The sequence below is a fragment of the Sciurus carolinensis genome, chromosome 7 (genome assembly GCF_902686445.1).
Source record: "Sciurus carolinensis chromosome 7, mSciCar1.2, whole genome shotgun sequence".
In the NCBI taxonomy this organism is placed as follows: Eukaryota; Metazoa; Chordata; class Mammalia; order Rodentia; family Sciuridae; genus Sciurus; species Sciurus carolinensis.
The window spans coordinates 78,185,049-78,204,647 of NC_062219.1; the positions used below are offsets into that span (position 1 = coordinate 78,185,049).

The 19,599-nt window shown below is 36.3% G+C and overlaps 1 protein-coding gene across 2 annotated transcripts in view; it reads left to right on the forward strand.

The window, feature by feature from the left end:
* Positions 1–19,599, forward strand: part of Me1 (malic enzyme 1) — a 196,757-nt gene that overhangs the window by 92,761 nt on the left and 84,397 nt on the right. For both annotated transcript variants that reach the window (XR_007109440.1, XM_047558063.1), the window contains exon 6: positions 4,195–4,298. Coding sequence is in view for 1 of the 2 variants with exons in the window: in XM_047558063.1 (XP_047414019.1) it covers positions 4,195–4,298 (104 nt within the window). In the remaining variant the exon portion in view is untranslated. The remainder of the gene's footprint in view (positions 1–4,194; positions 4,299–19,599) is intronic.

Genomic DNA, 19,599 nt, shown 5'->3' on the forward strand with positions numbered 1-19,599 from the left:
ACAATAAAATTTAGAGTTGGATACAGAAAGCCAAGCAAGAGAATTTTTTTATAAGTCAAAGTAAGGCTAAAGCGAAGAACACTCTCAGTAGAGAAAGACAGTGGATCATCTCCAAGCAGAGAACAACAAAGGAAACTTAATGATGCTGCTTTCAAAATATTTATGTTTAATGTTCTCCAGAACTGGGGTCCACCTTCTCCAATCTTCACCAGTTCATTATTTAACTCCTTCATGTTGGATAGGGGAGTTTCTGACTCTAGCTGGTCCTTTCTGAAATAGTCATGTCTACCACCTTGTATATGTTGAGGGGACTTCATCTACAAGTCAGTCCTATGTGAATGCAGTGCCTGGTCAATGACTGGGCAAACTGAATCTTAGTGCTTCTATGCAGTGACCCCAATAGTCCCTGTGTTAGAAATATCGGGGCACTGTAAGAAATCAGATATGTGTGTTACTGAAAGCTCAGTCCTTGTCCCCAAGTCAATCCAATAACAAGGACACGGTTTTGAAAAAAAGGAAAAAGTTGGGGGCTGGGGAGATAGCTCAGTCGATAGAGTGCTTGCCTTGTAAGCACAAGGCCCTGGGTTCAATCCCCAGCACCCAAAAAAAAAAAAAAAAAGGAAAAAGTTTTATTGCTTTGCTAGCAAGGGAGAAGTACAGGTGACTCCTGCCCCAAAGACTGTGATTCTCTTATCAGGGGGAATAGGTTTTTTTTTTTTTTTTTTTTTTTTTTTTTTAAGAGGTGAATCAAAGGCTACATTCCACATGATCTCCACCAGGAGATGTAATTCACTTGTTAATTTGGGAGGTAGTTCTTTCTTAGATATTCTGGTGCCACTTTCAAGTTCGAATTACTTCATTTCTGTGGTGGGTATGTATTTAAAGACAGATAACCACCTAGGATGGGGAAGAGAGATTAGTAATCCTGTTTCCCCTGAGATTAAGGAGGGGAGAGATTAGAGAGAAGGAGGGTGAGAGGAAGAGAAAGAAATATGTCAGAGCAGCAAGGACTATATTCAAAGTGTAAAGTGGACCATTGTTAAATGTGCTCAAAAGTTACTTGGCAAGGCAGACTTTACTTCTGCAGAAGGGTGGGCTACTGAACAAAAGTCTGGCAAGCAACCTTGCAAACTTGGATGGGCAGTCTGCCTGTTTTTATCCCTAAGCAGCACTACCCTGATTGGCTAATTTCAAAATAGGGGAGGAGTGTTCAAGAGATAGGCTTTTGTTAAAATAGCTATGATTAGATACAGGTTGGGAAGCTCAAAATGGACGTGATTGGATTTTACATCCCAATTTTACATTTAGAGTTAAATACTATATTTTTTGAAAATGGACCACTGAACTTTGTTTCTCAAACTTGTCAGAAATTAACCCCATTGCCTATATCATTCCTTCTTGATATTTCTTTGTTTTTTTAGACCTTTATTTTTGTTTTTAAAGTTCACACACACCATAATTCTAAAATAATAATAATAATAATAATAATAGAGCACTTAACATTTAGAAACATCTCAGAATCGGCAATTTTAAACCCTATAACTGGTCCAAGTAGCTGGTTCTCTGGCAGAATGTCTCTATGAATAGCTCTCTTGAATTGTAGTAAAACAGGGCATTTGCCAATTCAGTGATATAAGTAGCAATTCTTTGCTTGTCAAGCTTGGAAAGTTTCAGAATTTCTCTATAGACTGTTCCAACTAGTGCATATTCTAGAATTAGTTAAACTCTGGTGACATCCCTAAATTACCTTACAGCTTGAGAATATTAGAATGCCAAAGGTGGGACTGGATTTCTGCTTCTGTCCTGATATGATGCTCTGCTTCTGCTTTCTTAGCTGAACTTTAAACAATTTAAGAGCCAGGATAAACTTGCTTTTTTTTTTCTCTTCCAAAATAAACATTTTCAAAGTCTCCTTTACACAGTGGGCAAGCAGTGTCAAATCTTCCAAAGCCCATTGCCTTTTCTTTGAGTCTTCATTTTTCCGTTTTGTTGCCAGTTCCTTTTCAGGACTATTTTCAGGTGCTGATGGCTGGGGCTGCTCATTTTTCTGGGTGTTGTTTACTGGCCAGGAAAACAGGATAAGGTACGCTAGTTGCCTTCATTTGCTTCTCTTCTGGTTTCTGAAGGGAGACAAGTTGTAGTTCTTACAAAAAGACATGCTGGGAAGAATTTGAAGAACATAGACCCACTGATCCTGCCTGGCCACTGCTTACAGAAGGGGTCTGAGAAGGAATGTGCTGAGTCATCAGAACATGTATTGAACCATCACCCGATGGAACTGTAGCCTAGGTTGGAAAGGAAAATAAGCTTTATGGTATTCATGAGTGACGAATGATGTTTTGAGACTTCCATAGTTTGTTTCTTTAATGGGCACTGAAGTGCAGTTTTCTTTAAACCTGTCCATGCTGCCCTATGCACCAGCTGCCCTCCTGATACCAGGCCACAGAGTTCTTCCAAGAGCTCCCCTTCCTGACATATTTCTTAATTGTCTTTCCTTCTTGACTATTTTTTTAGTTGACTTCCTTTGTTTCTACCTGTTTATTCTCAGGGTTGGTAGCCCTATTGTTTTTCTACAAGTCACTTGATAATATTCATTAGTCTTAAAGATAATTTAAAGAAATCCCATGACCCCACTATACTAAACTCTTGCTTTACATTCCACTGCTAATTACTACTACCTAACAGAATTATGTATTTTATTTAATTTTCAACTGCTTATAGCAAGTATATAGAGATACAATTGATTTGTGTATATTGTTCTTATATACTATGATTGTATTAAATTCCTGTATTTTCATACTGTGTTTTTTGTAGGTTACTTAATATTTTCTAGTACATAATCATGCACATGTAAATAAAAACACTTTGGTTCTTCCCTTTCCAATCTGTACTCCTTCATTTTTCTTATCTTATTGTAATGGCTAAAGTTTCTGGTACAATGTTGAAGAGAAGTAGTAAGGCTAAATATATCTTGTTTTGTTCCCTACCTGAAGGGAGTGGCATTCAGTCTTTTACTGTTAAATATGCTGTGTATTTTTCACAAATGTCCTTTAGTTTTCTAAGAACTTTTGCTACGAATGGGTGCATTATTCTATATATAAATTATGCTTCATTTTAAAAATCAATTTACTAAAATAATATTAAATATATATACTAAAACGAACAGAGCAATGTTGTCTCAAATATATTAGTTTAAGAAACAACTTAAATTGTGTGAAGTCTAAAAACTTGAAAAAATATATGGTCAAGGCTGAAATTTCATTTTGTCAGCTATCATAATAAAGGTGTAAACAAAATATTTTTTGAAGATTTTGCTTTTTGAATGGAAAATAAATCTAAGAAAGGAATTGCTATTTACAAAGCTAACATAATACTTCAAAACTCAATATTATTTCTCAGTGATAAACTTGGCCTGTAAAACTTGAGTTGAGATCTTCTGATTAGCACCAATGATAGCGTAATTTCTTTTCTTTCCCCCAGAGTAATACAGAATATCTTAAATATGTAGTAATTCTTTTTCTTAATTGGCATATACATACTATAGATATATTTTACATAAAAATTAAATAGTAACTTTATAGTTTAACTATGAGTCATTATAACACAATTTTATTTCTGTCCTCCTGCCACACATTTGGTGTGGGCGAGGGAAGGATTCCTGTGGGAGGGATGGGCTAGTTGCAAAATAAAAACTATGAAATTTATCAGAAATAAAGACAGAAGGTGTGATCCATTGAGCCCTCCAGAAGGTTCTGGCTCTAACAAAGGAAGGAGCCTTCTCCTGCTTTATTTATAGCAATACAGATCAAAGGAGATCCGAAGGTATAACGTTTCAGTGTGGGAGGAGCCTTGTTTCAGTGCTTGCTTCTTGGTATGGCAGGGGTCTTGTCCTAAATGGGTTAACTGGCGTTTGGCAACCTACACCCATCTCAGGGAGGCTATGCTTAAAACTTGAGTGGTGAGCAGGTCAGGGTGCCAGCATGAAGTGGGTGGTCTCACACCAGGGGATTTCCGCCTGGGAGTTCCCAAGATGACAACTTCCCTGCCTATGGCTCCAGATACGCCCAGTTCATACACAGGGTTCTTAGCTGGCTCCCAGCACTATCCCTTTTGTATAGGTGAAATAACAGATTTGGAAAGAGTAAATGACTTACTTATAGTTGTTTCTGTTTTTCTAACTTTTTTGTACAACAGGAGTTACTTAAAGATCCATTGTACATTGGATTACGACAGAGAAGAGTGAGAGGTCCTGAATATGATGACTTTTTGGATGAATTCATGGAGGCAGTTTCTTCTAAGTATGTACAATCTTTATTTTATCTGTTTTAATTGAATTTCAAAATCTAAAGATAAGCTAACATAACAACTATTTAAAAATCCAAGTTTTATTCAAAATGGTTTAATAATTAGTGATCTGAATAAAAAAAATCTATATCTATGTCTGTATATCTATATGGCTCCTGTATATCTATCTATCTACTTAAAACTATTATTGGCCAAATGATAATGTCATGTGTCTATCCGAAAAAAGGTGTCTGTGTTGCTATCCCTAAAGATACTTTTTTCTTTCAAGAATCTTTAGAATTTGTACCTATGGAAATACATGAGTATATGGAAATACATGAAAGGAGACAGTGTCCAGTGACAATAAATGTAAGAAGGAAGTCTTTCCCTTTTTATATTTATTGACAGTCGTCTGTACTTCTTTCTGGTTTCTGATAAAAATCTGATCTTCAATCATGTTTATGGCTGGTGTCTGAGCCTTTTATGGTAGGAAAAGCAGAGGACTGAGCAAGAGTTGGTATAATCCATGGGTATATAATAGAGCCAGAACCAGGGCATCCAATCACAATTCATGAATCTCTGATTAAGTCTACATATTTGATTAAAATATAGTACTATATCTTCATCGAATCTAGTTAGTATTTGTGGGCCAAGTGCTACTATAAATTTTTCCATTTTTTCCTTGAAATAAGATATTTTCACTGTGACTTTTGTAATAGATTCTCAGAGAACTTTGTTGTACCGATTGTCAGCCATCTTCATTGTTACTGTATAGTCACAGAAAGCAAGTGCTTTTAGCTGAGTGTGGTGGCACACGCCTATTATCCTAGTGGCTTGGGAGGCTCTAGCAGAAGGATTTCAAGTTTAAAGCCAGCCTCAGCAATTTAGCAAAGCCTTAAGCAAAGCCTTTGGGACCTTGTGTCAAAATAAAACATAAAAGGGACTGGGGATGTGGCTCAATGGTTAAGCATTCCTGGGTTCAATCCCTGGTTATCCCCCCCAACCATGAAATCAAGTGCTTTTAAAAAATACATATGTAGCTTTTCATATAAATAGTCTCATTGCCAGAATTATTTGTAACTGGAGATATACTTCTGATATCTTGTTATAATGTTTTTTGTTGAGAAGTTGTTATCTAATATGAACTCCAAAGGCATGCCCTTAGTCACCCACCTCTTCCATCTATACCCTACCTGCTGACAGTTACCACTCAGTTAATCCCTATCATGGGATTAATGTACTGATTAGGTTAAGGCTCTCATAACCCAGTATTTCACCTCTAAACTTTCTTGCATTGTCTCACACAAGAACTTTTGGGGTATACTCACCTCTAAACCATAAGAATAGATAATGCTGTGAAGCCATATGGAAGAAAAGGAAATATAGTTCCCAGTGTATTTTGTTTCATTGTCTATTTGAAGAAGTAAAGTCTGTTTAAATAAGACAGTGACAGTATACTTACAAATACTGTTATACAAGTTATGAGCACTTAACTGAGGATGAAATAGAGAAGACATTATTATTTGGAACTAATGAAAAGTTTTCTGGAGAAAATGAGATATAAACTAATTTTGAATGATCTTTGCCAATCCAGAATCAGAAAAAATATTTTTTAAAGCATTAAATTGAGAGATTAGTTAATATCTTTGATAAGAAAATGGGGCTTGATAAGAACTAACAGTAATTTTAAACATAAAAGCACATGTGAGTGAAGAATCGTACTTCTGAGCTCTTGGCAGAGAAAAATGCTAATGACTAAAAAATACCTATTGGCTTGACAGTACTTTGGAAAAGTTGTCAAGTAGTATTACTCAAATTGGGAAGTAGTTCTGAATATTTAGCATAAAATTATTTAAGAAGGAAATGACTTAGTTTCAAAGAGGAACATAATGACTGTGGGCAAAATTACATGAAAATCAGACTCTGGGATTGGGTTTATTAAGGAGTGCCTTTGTGTTCAACCCCTTTGAAAGGGAGGCAGCAAAAATAGGAGTGGATAAAGGAAGAAGTTGTACTGCAATATGAACCTATAAATAGCCTTGGATCACTTCATTGGAACTATGTTACATGGTATTTAGATTGTTAAGGGGACACTAATTTCTTCCAGCCCCCATCCCCATATCCCCTCTCCATGCTATGTGTGTGTGTGTTTGTTTTTTAAATTTCCAATCTTGGAAAGATTGGAGTGGAGCAGCTTCAAATTCTTTGTCCTGGTTTTCTCACCAGTAATACCTCTTACCTCATAGGCCAAGGACTTGATGAGGATATTGAGGTATACTAACCGAGTGTGAAATCAGAAGATGATTTCATGTGGAGTCCGAGGAATCACCACCAGGTGGTTTCATGGTTCCAGTAGATACACTATGAGCTGCACCTTAACTGGGGCCCATTTGTCTCTACTTTATCAAGGGGAGAAGAGGAGGACCGCATGTTGATGTATCAGGTTTCTGGGTATCACTGTCAAATTTGTGCCCAATAGATCCTAAAGATTTGAGTATTTCCCCCCTGCAATTGCCAGAGTAGAGGGTTGTAGGACCCTTAGGAAAGAACTAAGTAATATTCTTACCATAGTGTTGTAAGGTCCCTCCTTTGGGAAACTAGGCCTCTTCTTCAGTCTACGTGCAAGTTAAAGGTATAAAAATTAGCTCAGGTTTGGAAACAAAAAATTGTGACTTCATTGGAGCCACTACTCTCAATTTTGTGGCCATTTATCTTGGATTTCTTTTAATGATATGTAATGAATAGTAGCCTTATTAGCTATCTAGTTTCCCTTTAGGGATGCAAATTCTGTTAACTCTTTGTGGGTCAGTCTCACACACACTGTTCTTCCATTTTTAAGATAATTGAACCTGTCTGGTGGTTAAACATCTTTGCCTGGTTCTGTCATCTTCATTGCTTTCTGGAAACCTTTTTTACATATGAATCTTTTCTTCATCAGTCATCACCTTCAGAAGAGAGCCACTTACAAACCTTTTAGTAATGCTGGAGCCTTCTCATTATTATATTCCTTATGGCTTTGATAAATGGTGTGTTTTCTGCTCCTTCCTGTGGATCATAATTACCTGATGAGTGTTCTGACCCTACGGAGTATATACATTTCAAAATGCCCACTTCTCTGAGTGTAATCCCCTCTTCTGTTGTCTGTCCAGACATTTCTGGCATTTCATCCACATCTAGTATGAGCTATTAGTTTGATCATGTTCCTCGGAACCATCTTAATAGTGAGTTTGTACCATCTCCTGAGTTTCTTGCCAGTTTTTGAATCCTGCCTCTCTGGAGAGTCCCTGAAAATTAATAAACTCCCCTTATCTAATTTTAGGTTTCAGCCTCTTTGATCAGATATCCTTGGAATTTAATCCTACATATACTCTCCTGGCTAATGTAAACTATATGGATCTTGCAATTTCTTTGAAATATAGTCATTATCTTCCTTTCTTAGCCTTAGCATGTCCCAAGTGGTACAGCCCCGTCTTATCTCTGCTTTCTCAGACCATTGCTGGTACCATCGTAGAGTATAACCTTGGTCGCATATTCTCAAATGAAGTTTATTGTTCTAGAAGTTTATAAGACGTGCCCTTGAGGTTAACCTCTGTAGAAGAAAGAGAAATGTGGTAGGAATGGGCAGAGGGAGAAGTTGAGCTGTGCTGCAGGTATGGTGACAACTTCCTTTAACCTCAGAGCTACATTGGCTCTTCAGGGTTGTCACCATTTGGGCTGAGATGGCCAAACCTTTGTATTTCTGCATCACGTAGTCATTGGATGTGGGTCACCCTGGATAAGAACATAGCCTATGCTCTGTGTGAAGTGACTTTCTGTATCTGAGGCAATCTGGGACAGCAGTGGGGGATCTGAGGAGCCTTTCACAGCATTCAGCACAATGACTGAATTCAGAAAGTATTGATTAAGTAACATAGACATTAATTATCTTCTCCAGTAGAGTACCATAGATCTGCTTCCATGATACTTGCTTGTTCAATAATTTTGTTGCTTGGACCTAGTTATTCTACATCTGATAATAGAGGTAAAGAAAAAATTTAATGCCCAAATTGTTCACTGAGCATTTTTGTAACAGAATTTTCTTCCCATTCTTCCAGAAAAGCACACTATCTTTGCTTTCCTCCAACATCACTGATTGCTTCTTCACATTTTCCTGACTTATTTTGTCTCATCCCCCTGACCTCTGTACATTAGAGTGCTTCTGGATTTGAGAATTTTGAAACTTAAAATATTTATCCCCTTGGTGATCTCATCTAGTTATAGCGTTTATATTTGTGACTCCCAAATCTTGATCTCTAGCTTGCACCTCCTCTCTGAATTTCAGAGAATCTTCCTCCTCCTTGACATTTCTAGTGTATATACAGTAGACAAAGCATATGTAACATGTCCAGAATTGGACTCTGCTCTTCCACCTGCAACCCTCTCCAGCTGCAGTCTTTCCATCTCAGTAAACAACAACCCCATTCTTCCTGTTCCTGAGACTAAAAGTTTTGGAGTTACCACTCCATACCCAGGTTACTTGTAAAGCTTAATTTCTAAATATATCCAGAATCTAACCATTTCTCATTGTATATATTATTACTTCCCTTATCTGAACTTCTCTTCCCTGGATTTTTACATTAATCTGATTTCACTGCATTCTACCTTGTTATCCTTTAGGCTGGTCTTAACACAGAGGATAAAATTATTCTAAGGTAATTTCTCTGGTTTAGGACTTACCATTTCATTCAGAATGAAAATAAATCCTTAGTTCAAGAATTGATCGGGGACTAGAGGGAGACTGTGTTCCTTGTCGCTCCGTAACTCCAGTTTCAAGCAGAGGATATCTGTTTCTTGGTGAGGCACTTTTTGCTGTTTATCGATCCCCTGCTGTTTACCCCATTTGTCTGCTGTGATCACCTGCAATCTGCCAGCATATCGATGCCTTTTTTGAGTGCAGATTGCTCACTGTCAGGCTTCTATCATCCGCCATTTGCCTGCCTCTCACCTGTCCATTCCCTACCTTACACCTGTCCATCACCCAACGCACGAGGTTCACCTCCTGATTGTCCGACAACAGTCAGCAAACTGATCGCCGACTGCCAGTGGAGCACCAGCTGCCTGCTGTTGCCTGGAAGTTCATGGTTACAATACCTGCAGGTTTGATTACACGAGGCTGCTGCCATTTTGAGACAACAGCCAGGCCCCGTAGGACCCCTGCAGGACTGACTGAGCCCCGTCTCCAAGATGCCTCAGACTGACTGATCACTCCCTGCCTCTGGGGCCCTCACGTCGACTGACTGCTCCCTGCCACCAGGACCCCCAGAACAACTGACTGTGCCCTATCACCGAGACCCAGACCTACTGATTGCAACCAGCGTCCAGGATCCCACAACTACACCAAACACACCTGACCTCCAGGACCCCTGCCTGACCAACCACATCGCAAATGGTTGCAGCTCCCCATTTGCCAACACATTTGGAAGCCAGAGCGGCCATCTTGGATAATCCTGGAAGCTTTAGCTCCGATCTTTAGGTGGGGCAAAACCCATCCTGAGACACCTGCTGGAGGCTTGAAGCTCATTGTCAGGTACCTCTCCTGCATCAGGCCACTGAACTCTGGGAAGTTTCATTACTATATGACTGTTATACTGTAGATTTTCTTTTTTCTCCTTATTGAAAAAGTTTAAGTTTTTATTTCTTTACTTTTCTTGCTCTCTTTTCCTTTTGTTTACCTGTTCCCTCAGAGTCTCTTTCTCCCTTTTCTGCATGCTAACATTCAATTTCTTTTGATTACACTCTCACCCTTTCTATTATCTAGAACTTCTGTATAGTCTTTTCTTATCCCATTAACAGCATATACATCCCTCTGCATACTCTTTGTCCTCCATTAGAAACTGCAGACCTTATTGCAAATCTATTTGTTTTACCAAAAATAATATTTGAACTCATTCTGTTTATTATGACAATATTGTTATTGTCCTCATAGGGGCTATTTGGTCTAGGATCGCATAGTGTCTGAATTGGGTAGTGCTAATATTGATCTCCCCTTAAAGAAAGGATTTTGGAGTCCTATAGGGCCACTATAAGCCTATAGGGGGAAATCTGCAATACCCCAGATCTGCACTGCTAGAGGGGAAGATACTTGAACAACATGAAAAAACAAGGGAAGAAAATGATCCAAACAAACCTAGATTCTATATTAATAGAATCCAAAGACAGTATGTTAGAAGAAATGTCAGAAAAGGACTTCAGATCATACATGATTAAGGTGATTCGCGAAGCAAAGGATGAGATAAGAGAGCAAATGCAGGCAATGAATGATAATACCAATAAGCTGAAAGAGCAAGTGTAGGAAGCAAAAGATCATTTCAACAAAGAGATAGAGATTCTCAAAAAAAAAAAAAAATGGAAATCCTTGAAATGAAGGAAACAATAAACCAAATAAAAAACTCAATGGAAAGCATCACCAAAAGACTAGACCACTTGGAAGACAGAACCTCAGACAATAAAGACAAAATATTGAATCTTGAAAATAAAGTTGCTCAAACAGAGAAGATGGTAAGAAATCATAAACAGAATCTCCAAGAACTATGGGACATCATGAAAAGATCAAATTTAAGAATTATTGGGATTGAGGAATGCACAGAGATATAAACCAAAGGAATGAACAACCTATTCAATGAAATAATATCAGAAAATTTCCCAAACCTGAAGAATGAAATGGAAAATCAAATACAAGAGGCTTACAGAACACCAAATGCACAAAATCACAACAGGTCCACATCAAGGCACATTATAATGAAAATGCCTAACATTCAAAATAAAGATAGGATTTTGAAGGCTGTGAGAGAAAGGCATCAGATTACACATAGGGGGAGACCAATACGGATAGCAGCCGACTTCTCAACCCAGACTCTGAAAGCTAGAAGGGCCTGAAACAACGTATTTCAAGCTCTGAAAGAACATGGTTGCCAACCAAGAATCCTATAACCAGCAAAACTTACCTTCAGATTTGAGGATGAAATAAAATCCTTCCATGATAAACAAAAGTTAAATGAATTTACAAATAAAAAGCTTGCACCACAGAATGTTCTCAACAAAATATTCCATGAGGAGGAAATGAAAAACAACAACGTAGGTCAGCAAAGGGAGGAACTACCTTAGAGAAAAATCACTCAAAGGAGAAACCAAGCCAACTTAAAAACCAAAAATAAGCCAAATGACTGGGAATACAAATCATCTCAATAATAACCCTGAACGTTAATGGCCCAAACTCATCAATCAAAAGACATAGACCGGCAGAATGTATTAAAAAGAAAGACCCAACAATATGCTGCCTGCAAGAGACTCATCTCATAGAAAAACATACCCATAGACTAAAGGTGAAAGGATGGGAGAAAACCTAGCATGCACATGGACTCAGTAAAAAAGCAGGGGTTTCCATCCTTATATCAGATAAAGTGGACTTTAAGCCAAAGTTAGTCAGAAGGGATAAAGAAGGACATTTCATACTGCTTAAGGGAACTTAAGGGAAGACATAACGATAGTAAATATTTATGCCCCAAACAATAGTGCATCCCTGTACATCAAACAAATCCTTCTCAATTTCAGGAATCACATAGACCACAGCACAATAATTCTGGGTGACTTTAATGCACCACTGTTACCACTAGATAGATCTTCCAAACAAAAACCAACCAAAGAAACCATAGAACTCAATAACACAATCCATAACCTATACTTCATAGTCATATATAGAATATTCCATCAATCAATGAGCGGGTTAACGTTATTCTCAGCAGCATGTGGAACCTTCTCAAAAATAGACCATATGTTATGCCACAAAACAGCCCTTAGGAAATGCAAAAAAATAGAGATACTGCCTTGTGTTCTGTCAGATCATAATGGACTGAGAGTAGAAATCAATGACAATAAAAAACAGAAATTACTCCAACACCTGGAGACTAAATAATATGCTATTGAATGAAACATGGATAACAGAAAACATCAGGGAGGAGATAAAAAAATTCTTAGAGGTCAATGAGAACGATGATACAACATATGAAAATCTCTGGGACACTATGAAAGTGGTACTAAGAGGAAAATTCATTGCATGGAGCGCATTTCAGAAAAGAATGAAAAGTCAACAACTAAATGACCTAACATTACCCATCAAAGCCCTAGAAAAAGAAGAACAGAATAACAGCAAAAGTAGTAGAAGACAAGAAATAATTAAAATCAGAGCTGAAATCAATGAAATTGAAACAAGAAACAATTCAAAAAATTGACAAAACAAAAAGTTGGTTCTTTGAGAAAGTAAACAAAATAGACAAACCCTTAGCCACACTAAAAAAGAGGAGAGAGAAAACCAAATTACTAAAATTCGTGATGAACAAGGAAATACTACGACAGACACAGAACATAATGAGAAGCTACTTTGAAAATCTGTATTCCAACAAAATAGAAAGTACCGAAGACATTGACAAATTTCTACAGACATATGCTCCTCCCAAACTGAACCAGGAGGACATACACAATTTAAACAGATCAGTATCAAGCAATGAAATAGAAGAAGCCATTAAAAATCTACTATCCAAGAAAAGCCCAGGACCAGACGGATTCTCAGCCAAGATCTACAAGACCTTCAAAGAAGAACTCATTCCAATACTTCTCAAAGTATTCCAGGAAATAGAAAAGGAGGGTACCCTACCAAACTCATTCTATGAAGTTAATATCACCCTCATACCCAAAACAGGCAAAGATACATCAAGGAAAGAAAATTTTAGACCAATATCTTGATGACTATAGATGCAAAGATCCTTAACAAAATATTGTCAAACTGTATCCATAAACATATTAAGAAAATTGTGCACCACAATAAAGTGGGGTTCATCCCTGGAATGCAAGGATGGATTAACATCCATAAATCAATAAACGTAATCCATCATGTCAACAGACTTACGGATAAGAATCATATGGTTATTTCAATTGATGCAGAAAATATTCGACAAAATATAACACCCCGTCATGCCCAAAACACTAGAAAAAATAGGGATAGTAGGAACATACCTGAACATTGTAAAGGCTATTAATGCTAAGCCCATGGCCAACATCATTCTTAATTGAGAAAAACTGAAACCATTCCCTTTAAAAACGGGAAAAAGACAGGGATGTCCTCTTTCACCACTTCTATTCAACACTGTCCTTGAAACTGTAGCCAGAGCAATTAGGCAGACTAAAGAAATTAAAGGGATACGAATAGGAAAAGAGGAACTTAAGCTGTCATTATTTGCTGATGACATGATTCTATATTTAGAGGATCCAAAAAACCACCAGAAAATTTCTAGACCTCATCAATGAATTCAGCAAAATAGCAGGCTATAAAATCAACACACATAGATCTAAAGCATTTTTATATGCAAGCGACAAAACAGCTGAAAGGGAAATGAGGAAAACAACTCCATTTGCAATAGCCTCAAAAAAAATAAAATACTGGGAATCAATCTAACCAAAGAGGTAAAAGATCTCTACCATGAAAACTACAAAACATTGAAGAAGGAAATTGAGGAAGACCTTAGAAGATGGAAAGATCTCCCATGTTCTTGGATAGGCAGAATTAATATTGTCAAAATGGTCATACTACCAAAGTGCTATACAGATTCAATGCAATTCCAATTAAAATCCCAATGATGTACCTTACAGAAATAGAGCAAGCAATCATGAAATTCATCTGGAAGAATAAGAAACCCAGAATAGCTAAAGCAATCCTTAGCAGGAAGAATGAAACAGGGGGCATCGCAATACCAGAACTTCAACTATACTACAAAGCAATAGTAACAAAAACGGCATGGTATTGGCACAAAAATAGACAGGTAGATCAATAGTACAGAATAGAGGACATGGACACAAACCCAAATAAATACAATTTTCTCATGCTAGAAAAAGGGACCAAAAATATGCAATGGAGAAAAGATAGCCTCTTCAACAAATGATGCTGGGAAAGCTGGAAAACCATATGCAACAGAATGAAATTAAACCCCTATCTCTCACCCTGCACAAAACTCAACTCAAAATGGATCAAGGACCTTGAAATCAGACCAGAGATCCTGCATCTTATAGAAGAAAAAGTAGGTCCAAATCTTCAACTTGTTGGCTTAAGAGCAGACTTCCTTAACAGGACTCCCATAGCACAAGAAATAAAAGCAGGAATCAATACCTGGGACGGATTCAAACTAAATAGCTTTCTCTCAGCAAAGGAAACTCTCAGTAATGTGAAGAGAGAGCCTACAGAGTGGGAGAATATCTTTGCCTCTCATACTTCAGATAGAGCACTAATTTCCAGAATCTATAAAGAACTCAAAAAACTCTATGTGAGGAACATAAATAACCCAGTCAACAAATGGCCTAGGAAATGAGCAGACACTTCACAGAAGAAGATCTACACGCAATTCACAAACATATGAAAAAAATGTTCACCATCTTTAGTAATAAGAGAAATGCAAATCAAAACTACCCTAAGATTCCATCTCACCCCAATTAGAATGGCGATTATCAAGAATACAAGCAACAATAGGTGTTGGTGAGGATGTGGGGAAAAAGGTACACTTATATATTGCTGCTGGGGCTGCAAATTAGTGCAGCTACTCTGGAAAGCAGTGTGGACATTCCTTAGAAAACTTGGAATGGACCCACCATTTGACCAGCTATCTCACTCCTTGGCCTATACCCAAAGGACTTAAAATCAGCATACTACAGAGATACAGCCACATCAATGATCATAGCTGCTCAATTCATAATAGCCAGACTGTGGAACCAACCTAGATGTCTTTCAATTGATGAATGTATAGAGAAACTGTGGTATATATATACAATGGAATATTACTCAAGGTATAAAGAATAATAAAATTATGGCATTTGCAGTAAATGGATGAAATTGGAGAACATCATGGTAAGTGAGATAAGCCAATGTCTAAAATCCAAAGGACGAATGATCTCACTGATAAGTGGATGATGACATATAATGGGGTTGGGAGGGGTGCAAGAATGGAGGAAGGAGGGACTGTATAGTGGGAAAAGAGGGGTGGGAGGGGTGGGGGGAAGGAAAAAATAACAGAATGATTCAAACATCATTACCCTATGTAAATGTATGATTACTCAAATGGTATGCTGTTACTCCATGTACAAACAGAAACAACATGTATCCCATTTGTTTACAAGAATAATAAATAAAAAAAATAAGTCCTTATGATAGCATAAAAGACCCTGGGGCCGTTTGACTTCCTGATATCTTTCTCACTTCTTCTCCTGCTAGTTTACCCTTTGCCTTCTATATCTGGTCTACCTGCTATTTTTCTGATTGATTCCCTGTATTTATAAATATCTGACATATTTATTTATTTTTTGTGTATATTCATATACTAATGAGTTCCATGAGAACAAAGAACTTTCTCTGTCCTTCACTTCTATATCTCCAGTTCCTAAAACATTATCTACTATGTGTTAAGTCCTTAGTAAATATTTTAGACGAATGATACAATTTTATGTATTTTGCTGATACAACTTGAAATTAGAAGTATGAATGGAAGACTCAGCTGTATTAAAGAATTCCTTTTCATGTAATTTCAGAAAATATTAAAGCTTTTATAAGTTGCTGAAGATATACTAAATACTGCTAAAGATTATTAAAATTGCCACACGTATGAACTCCTTAAATAGATATAAGGAATACTCAGAGTATCTTTTTCCAGAATCAGTTACCCCTGAAAATTAATTAGATAAGTGGTGATAGATTGAGTTTTACTGCCAATTTTCTATATCATAATTTCATCAAAGTTTGTTAACTAAGTGAGGAGAAAAAAAAAGCTATACCTCAATTAAGTTTTAAAGAGGTAGTACTATATTCTTATAATGAAAAAGTAATAATCATTTAGCCAGGACCTTATTTAAAATTTTTTCTTTACTTTAAATGAATAAAATTAAAAGTTACTGGGAAGTACTAGGAATGAATACAAAGATGATTACTATAATATTTAGGTGATCTCCTTCAATCTTGAGTCCCATTACACATTTGATTTAATCTGTCACATGAAATTTAAGAGCAATAATCTTTGTCTGTAGCCACACTGTCTGTCATCTGCCATCTGCTGCAAGGTACAATGTTGGTGTTTTCATGAAATGATGCTTTTTTCACAGAGTCAGTATTGAACTTGGCTGTGTGCCTGAAATAGACCAGACTATTCAGAAGCTAGTAAGTTGGTTATGGTTCTTGAAGGTCACATATCAGCTTTTAGAGGAATAAAATATATAGCCCCTGTGTTATCATGACCAGTTTTACTAAATTTATTTAAAAATTATTAATAATATACTATTTTCTAAAGAAGTAATTAAATTTGCAAGTTTTTGTGCTCTTCACTTTTGCATAGGGTTGCACTTCTCAGCTCTGCATTAAACCCTGGACCTCCCTACAGGAAAGGAGTTTTTCTGCTGCTTTGTTATCCTCCTTTCTGCCTTGTCTACTGCTGTAAATTTCTTGGCTTACTTTTTGTGCTACCTTCTTCCACTTTGCTAGTCATGGCCTTTTATGCCTTATCATTTTAGATGAGTGGGACATATTTTTAACTTAGGTTATTTTTTTTTTTTTTTGCGGTGTTGGGGATTTGAACCCTGGGCCTTGTGCTTGTGAGGCAAGCACTCTACCAACTGAGCTATATCCCCAGCCCAACTTAGGTTATTTTTAATCTATGAATCTGTGAGCCCCTTTGGATTCTGTCACTTTGATCATCATTATTTTCTTTGATTTTCATAAGAAATTTAATGAAAACACATGACTCAGTGGACACCATCTTCTATTATTCTCTGTAGTCCAAAGGTGATGTAAAACCAGTGGGGTAAAACCCCAAAAAACAAAAAGCACTTTCAAACAGAAAGAATATTTGTCATTATGAGAAAAGTCAGCAGTCTACCAAGGAACATGATTCAAATGAGGTTTATGACTCAGAATTTTTTCCATTTTCCCATCCAAAGAAAGATCAGATTCACAATTGAAATATAGTCATATTTTATATACTGGCAGCTTTCTATTAATATCTTTCCACTTTTTTGAAGTGAATGAAGAAAAGTAGGTCATGAAAGGATTAGAAATCTATAGATATTAATTATGTTTATGTACATATAAAAATATATATAATTGTATTTCATAGCAGATATAACAAATATATATATTTCAGTATTTTAATGTTAGATTTGCATCTTTGTCCATATCCAGCCCAACTTTGGTGAAGGATTTCAGCAAGTCAAATTTAGTATTTCTTTCTGAATTTGGTTTATAATTTTTTTTAGATACTTTCTGTTCCTTATCCCATTTTATTCTGATCAATTATATTAGTTCCAGCGTTCCTATAATATTGTTATATGAGTTTTATAGTGGTTTATTGTATTTGCATGATAAGTCTCTGGAATGTATTTTCCCCTTGTGCCCCATTTTCACTATTAGACTGTCTGCTGTTTGGAAAGAACTTTATTATCAAGGTCTTGTTTTTTTTTTTTTTTTTTTTTTTTTTTCCTGACTACCCCACATTTTATGGTACCATGTAGTAGGTATAAAATAACTACTGTTGAAACCATTACTTAGACATGAATCTAGCTTTCATGAAACCATAGTGACATGTACCTGGAGGAAAGATGGTTCAAGAAAAGGTGGTTCCCTAACATAAGCCAGAAAACTCAAAATTTTCTAAATAAAATGGTATTACTTAAGGTCAACTAATGATACAAGTTTTAATTACAGAGATGCATTTATGTTTTAGGTTGTAATTTTTTCTAAAGAAGAAAAATATTTTAATAAATACCTATTGTATCCATTATTAACTATCTTTTTCTCTTGGAATCCATAAACATTAATAAGATCTATAGAAGAAATTCCTTACTATTTTAATCTGAATTTATTAAAACTAAATTATTATATTATTAAATATAATTATTATGGTTTTACAGTAATCTGTATACCATGCTATTTTCTGTTTCTGTTCCTTGTCTTCTTCTTCTCTCTGTCTCTCTCTCTCTCTTTTTTACAGTGCTAGACAACTGAACCCAGGTCCTCATGCATGTAGAAAAGCACTCTACTACTTGAGTTATATTCCCAAGCCCTTTATCTGTTCTCTTAGTTTTAATTTTACAAGATGAAGTCTAGTTTTTTAAGTTATTATTATTAGAGCTTTAGAGTTATACATAGGAGTTGGATTTATCCTGACACTCATACATGAATGGAAATCAATTTCAGTACATGAGACCCCCTTTTCACTCCCCCTTTTCTTTCCCATCTTCCTCCCCTCCCATTCTTCTTCAACTCTTTTTTTTCTTTTTTGTGGTATGGGGGATTGAACTCAGGCGCATTTAACCTCTGAACCACATCCCAATCCATTTTATTTTTTTACTTATTATTTTATTTAGAGACAGGGTCTCACTAAGTTGCTTAGAGCCTCACTAAGTTGCTGAGGCTGGCTTTGAACTCCTGATCCTCCTGCCACATCCTCCTGAACTACTGGGATTACAGGCATGTACTACCATTCCCTGCCTCCTTCAATTCTATTAGACTTTCTTTTGCTCTACTATTAATTTGTATTTGATTGCTTCTTTATGTTATCTTACCTTTCCCTCCCCCTTTCCTTTATTTTACTCTAGCTTTCACATATGAGAGAAAACATTTGTGAAGTCTAGTTTCTTAAGCACTGTTTCTTATTGTTTTTGCCCATATTCCCAAGTGCAGTAAGTTAAAATATAAGCATAAATACACCTGTTTATTGGTAATATTAAAATAGACTATAAACTTCTTCAGTTGTACTCATTATCTAAAATCAAAAACATTATCAATAACTGTGTCTTGCAGGTGAAAATAAGGTCTTTTGTAATAATTTAATTTTCTTACCTTCCTTAATTTACATGTGTTTTTAAACCAAAGTAAAGCAGTTATGCACATATGAAAGCAGTTTAATTTTTTTTAAGAAAAGGAGCTTTCTTAAGAAGATGAAAATGATTATGTGCTAACTTGAATAGCTAGGTTGCACAAGAAAGGATTTGAAAATCCACTTTTTGATGTCTTCCAAGACTTGGACCTCTGCATTTATCTGCATCTTATTATTTCCTCAGACCTGTAAATTTAGCCTGAAGCTGGACAGACATGACTTGCTTTCTCTACAATAGAAAGAAATTAGGAATCAAGTCTCATCTATTCATGTTGCCTCAAGGAAAGGTACATTTTATAGAAACCATTACAGTCTGAAAAACTTACACTGTAAAACTTACTCATGAATTTGCTATTGTTGTAACTTATCACTGCAA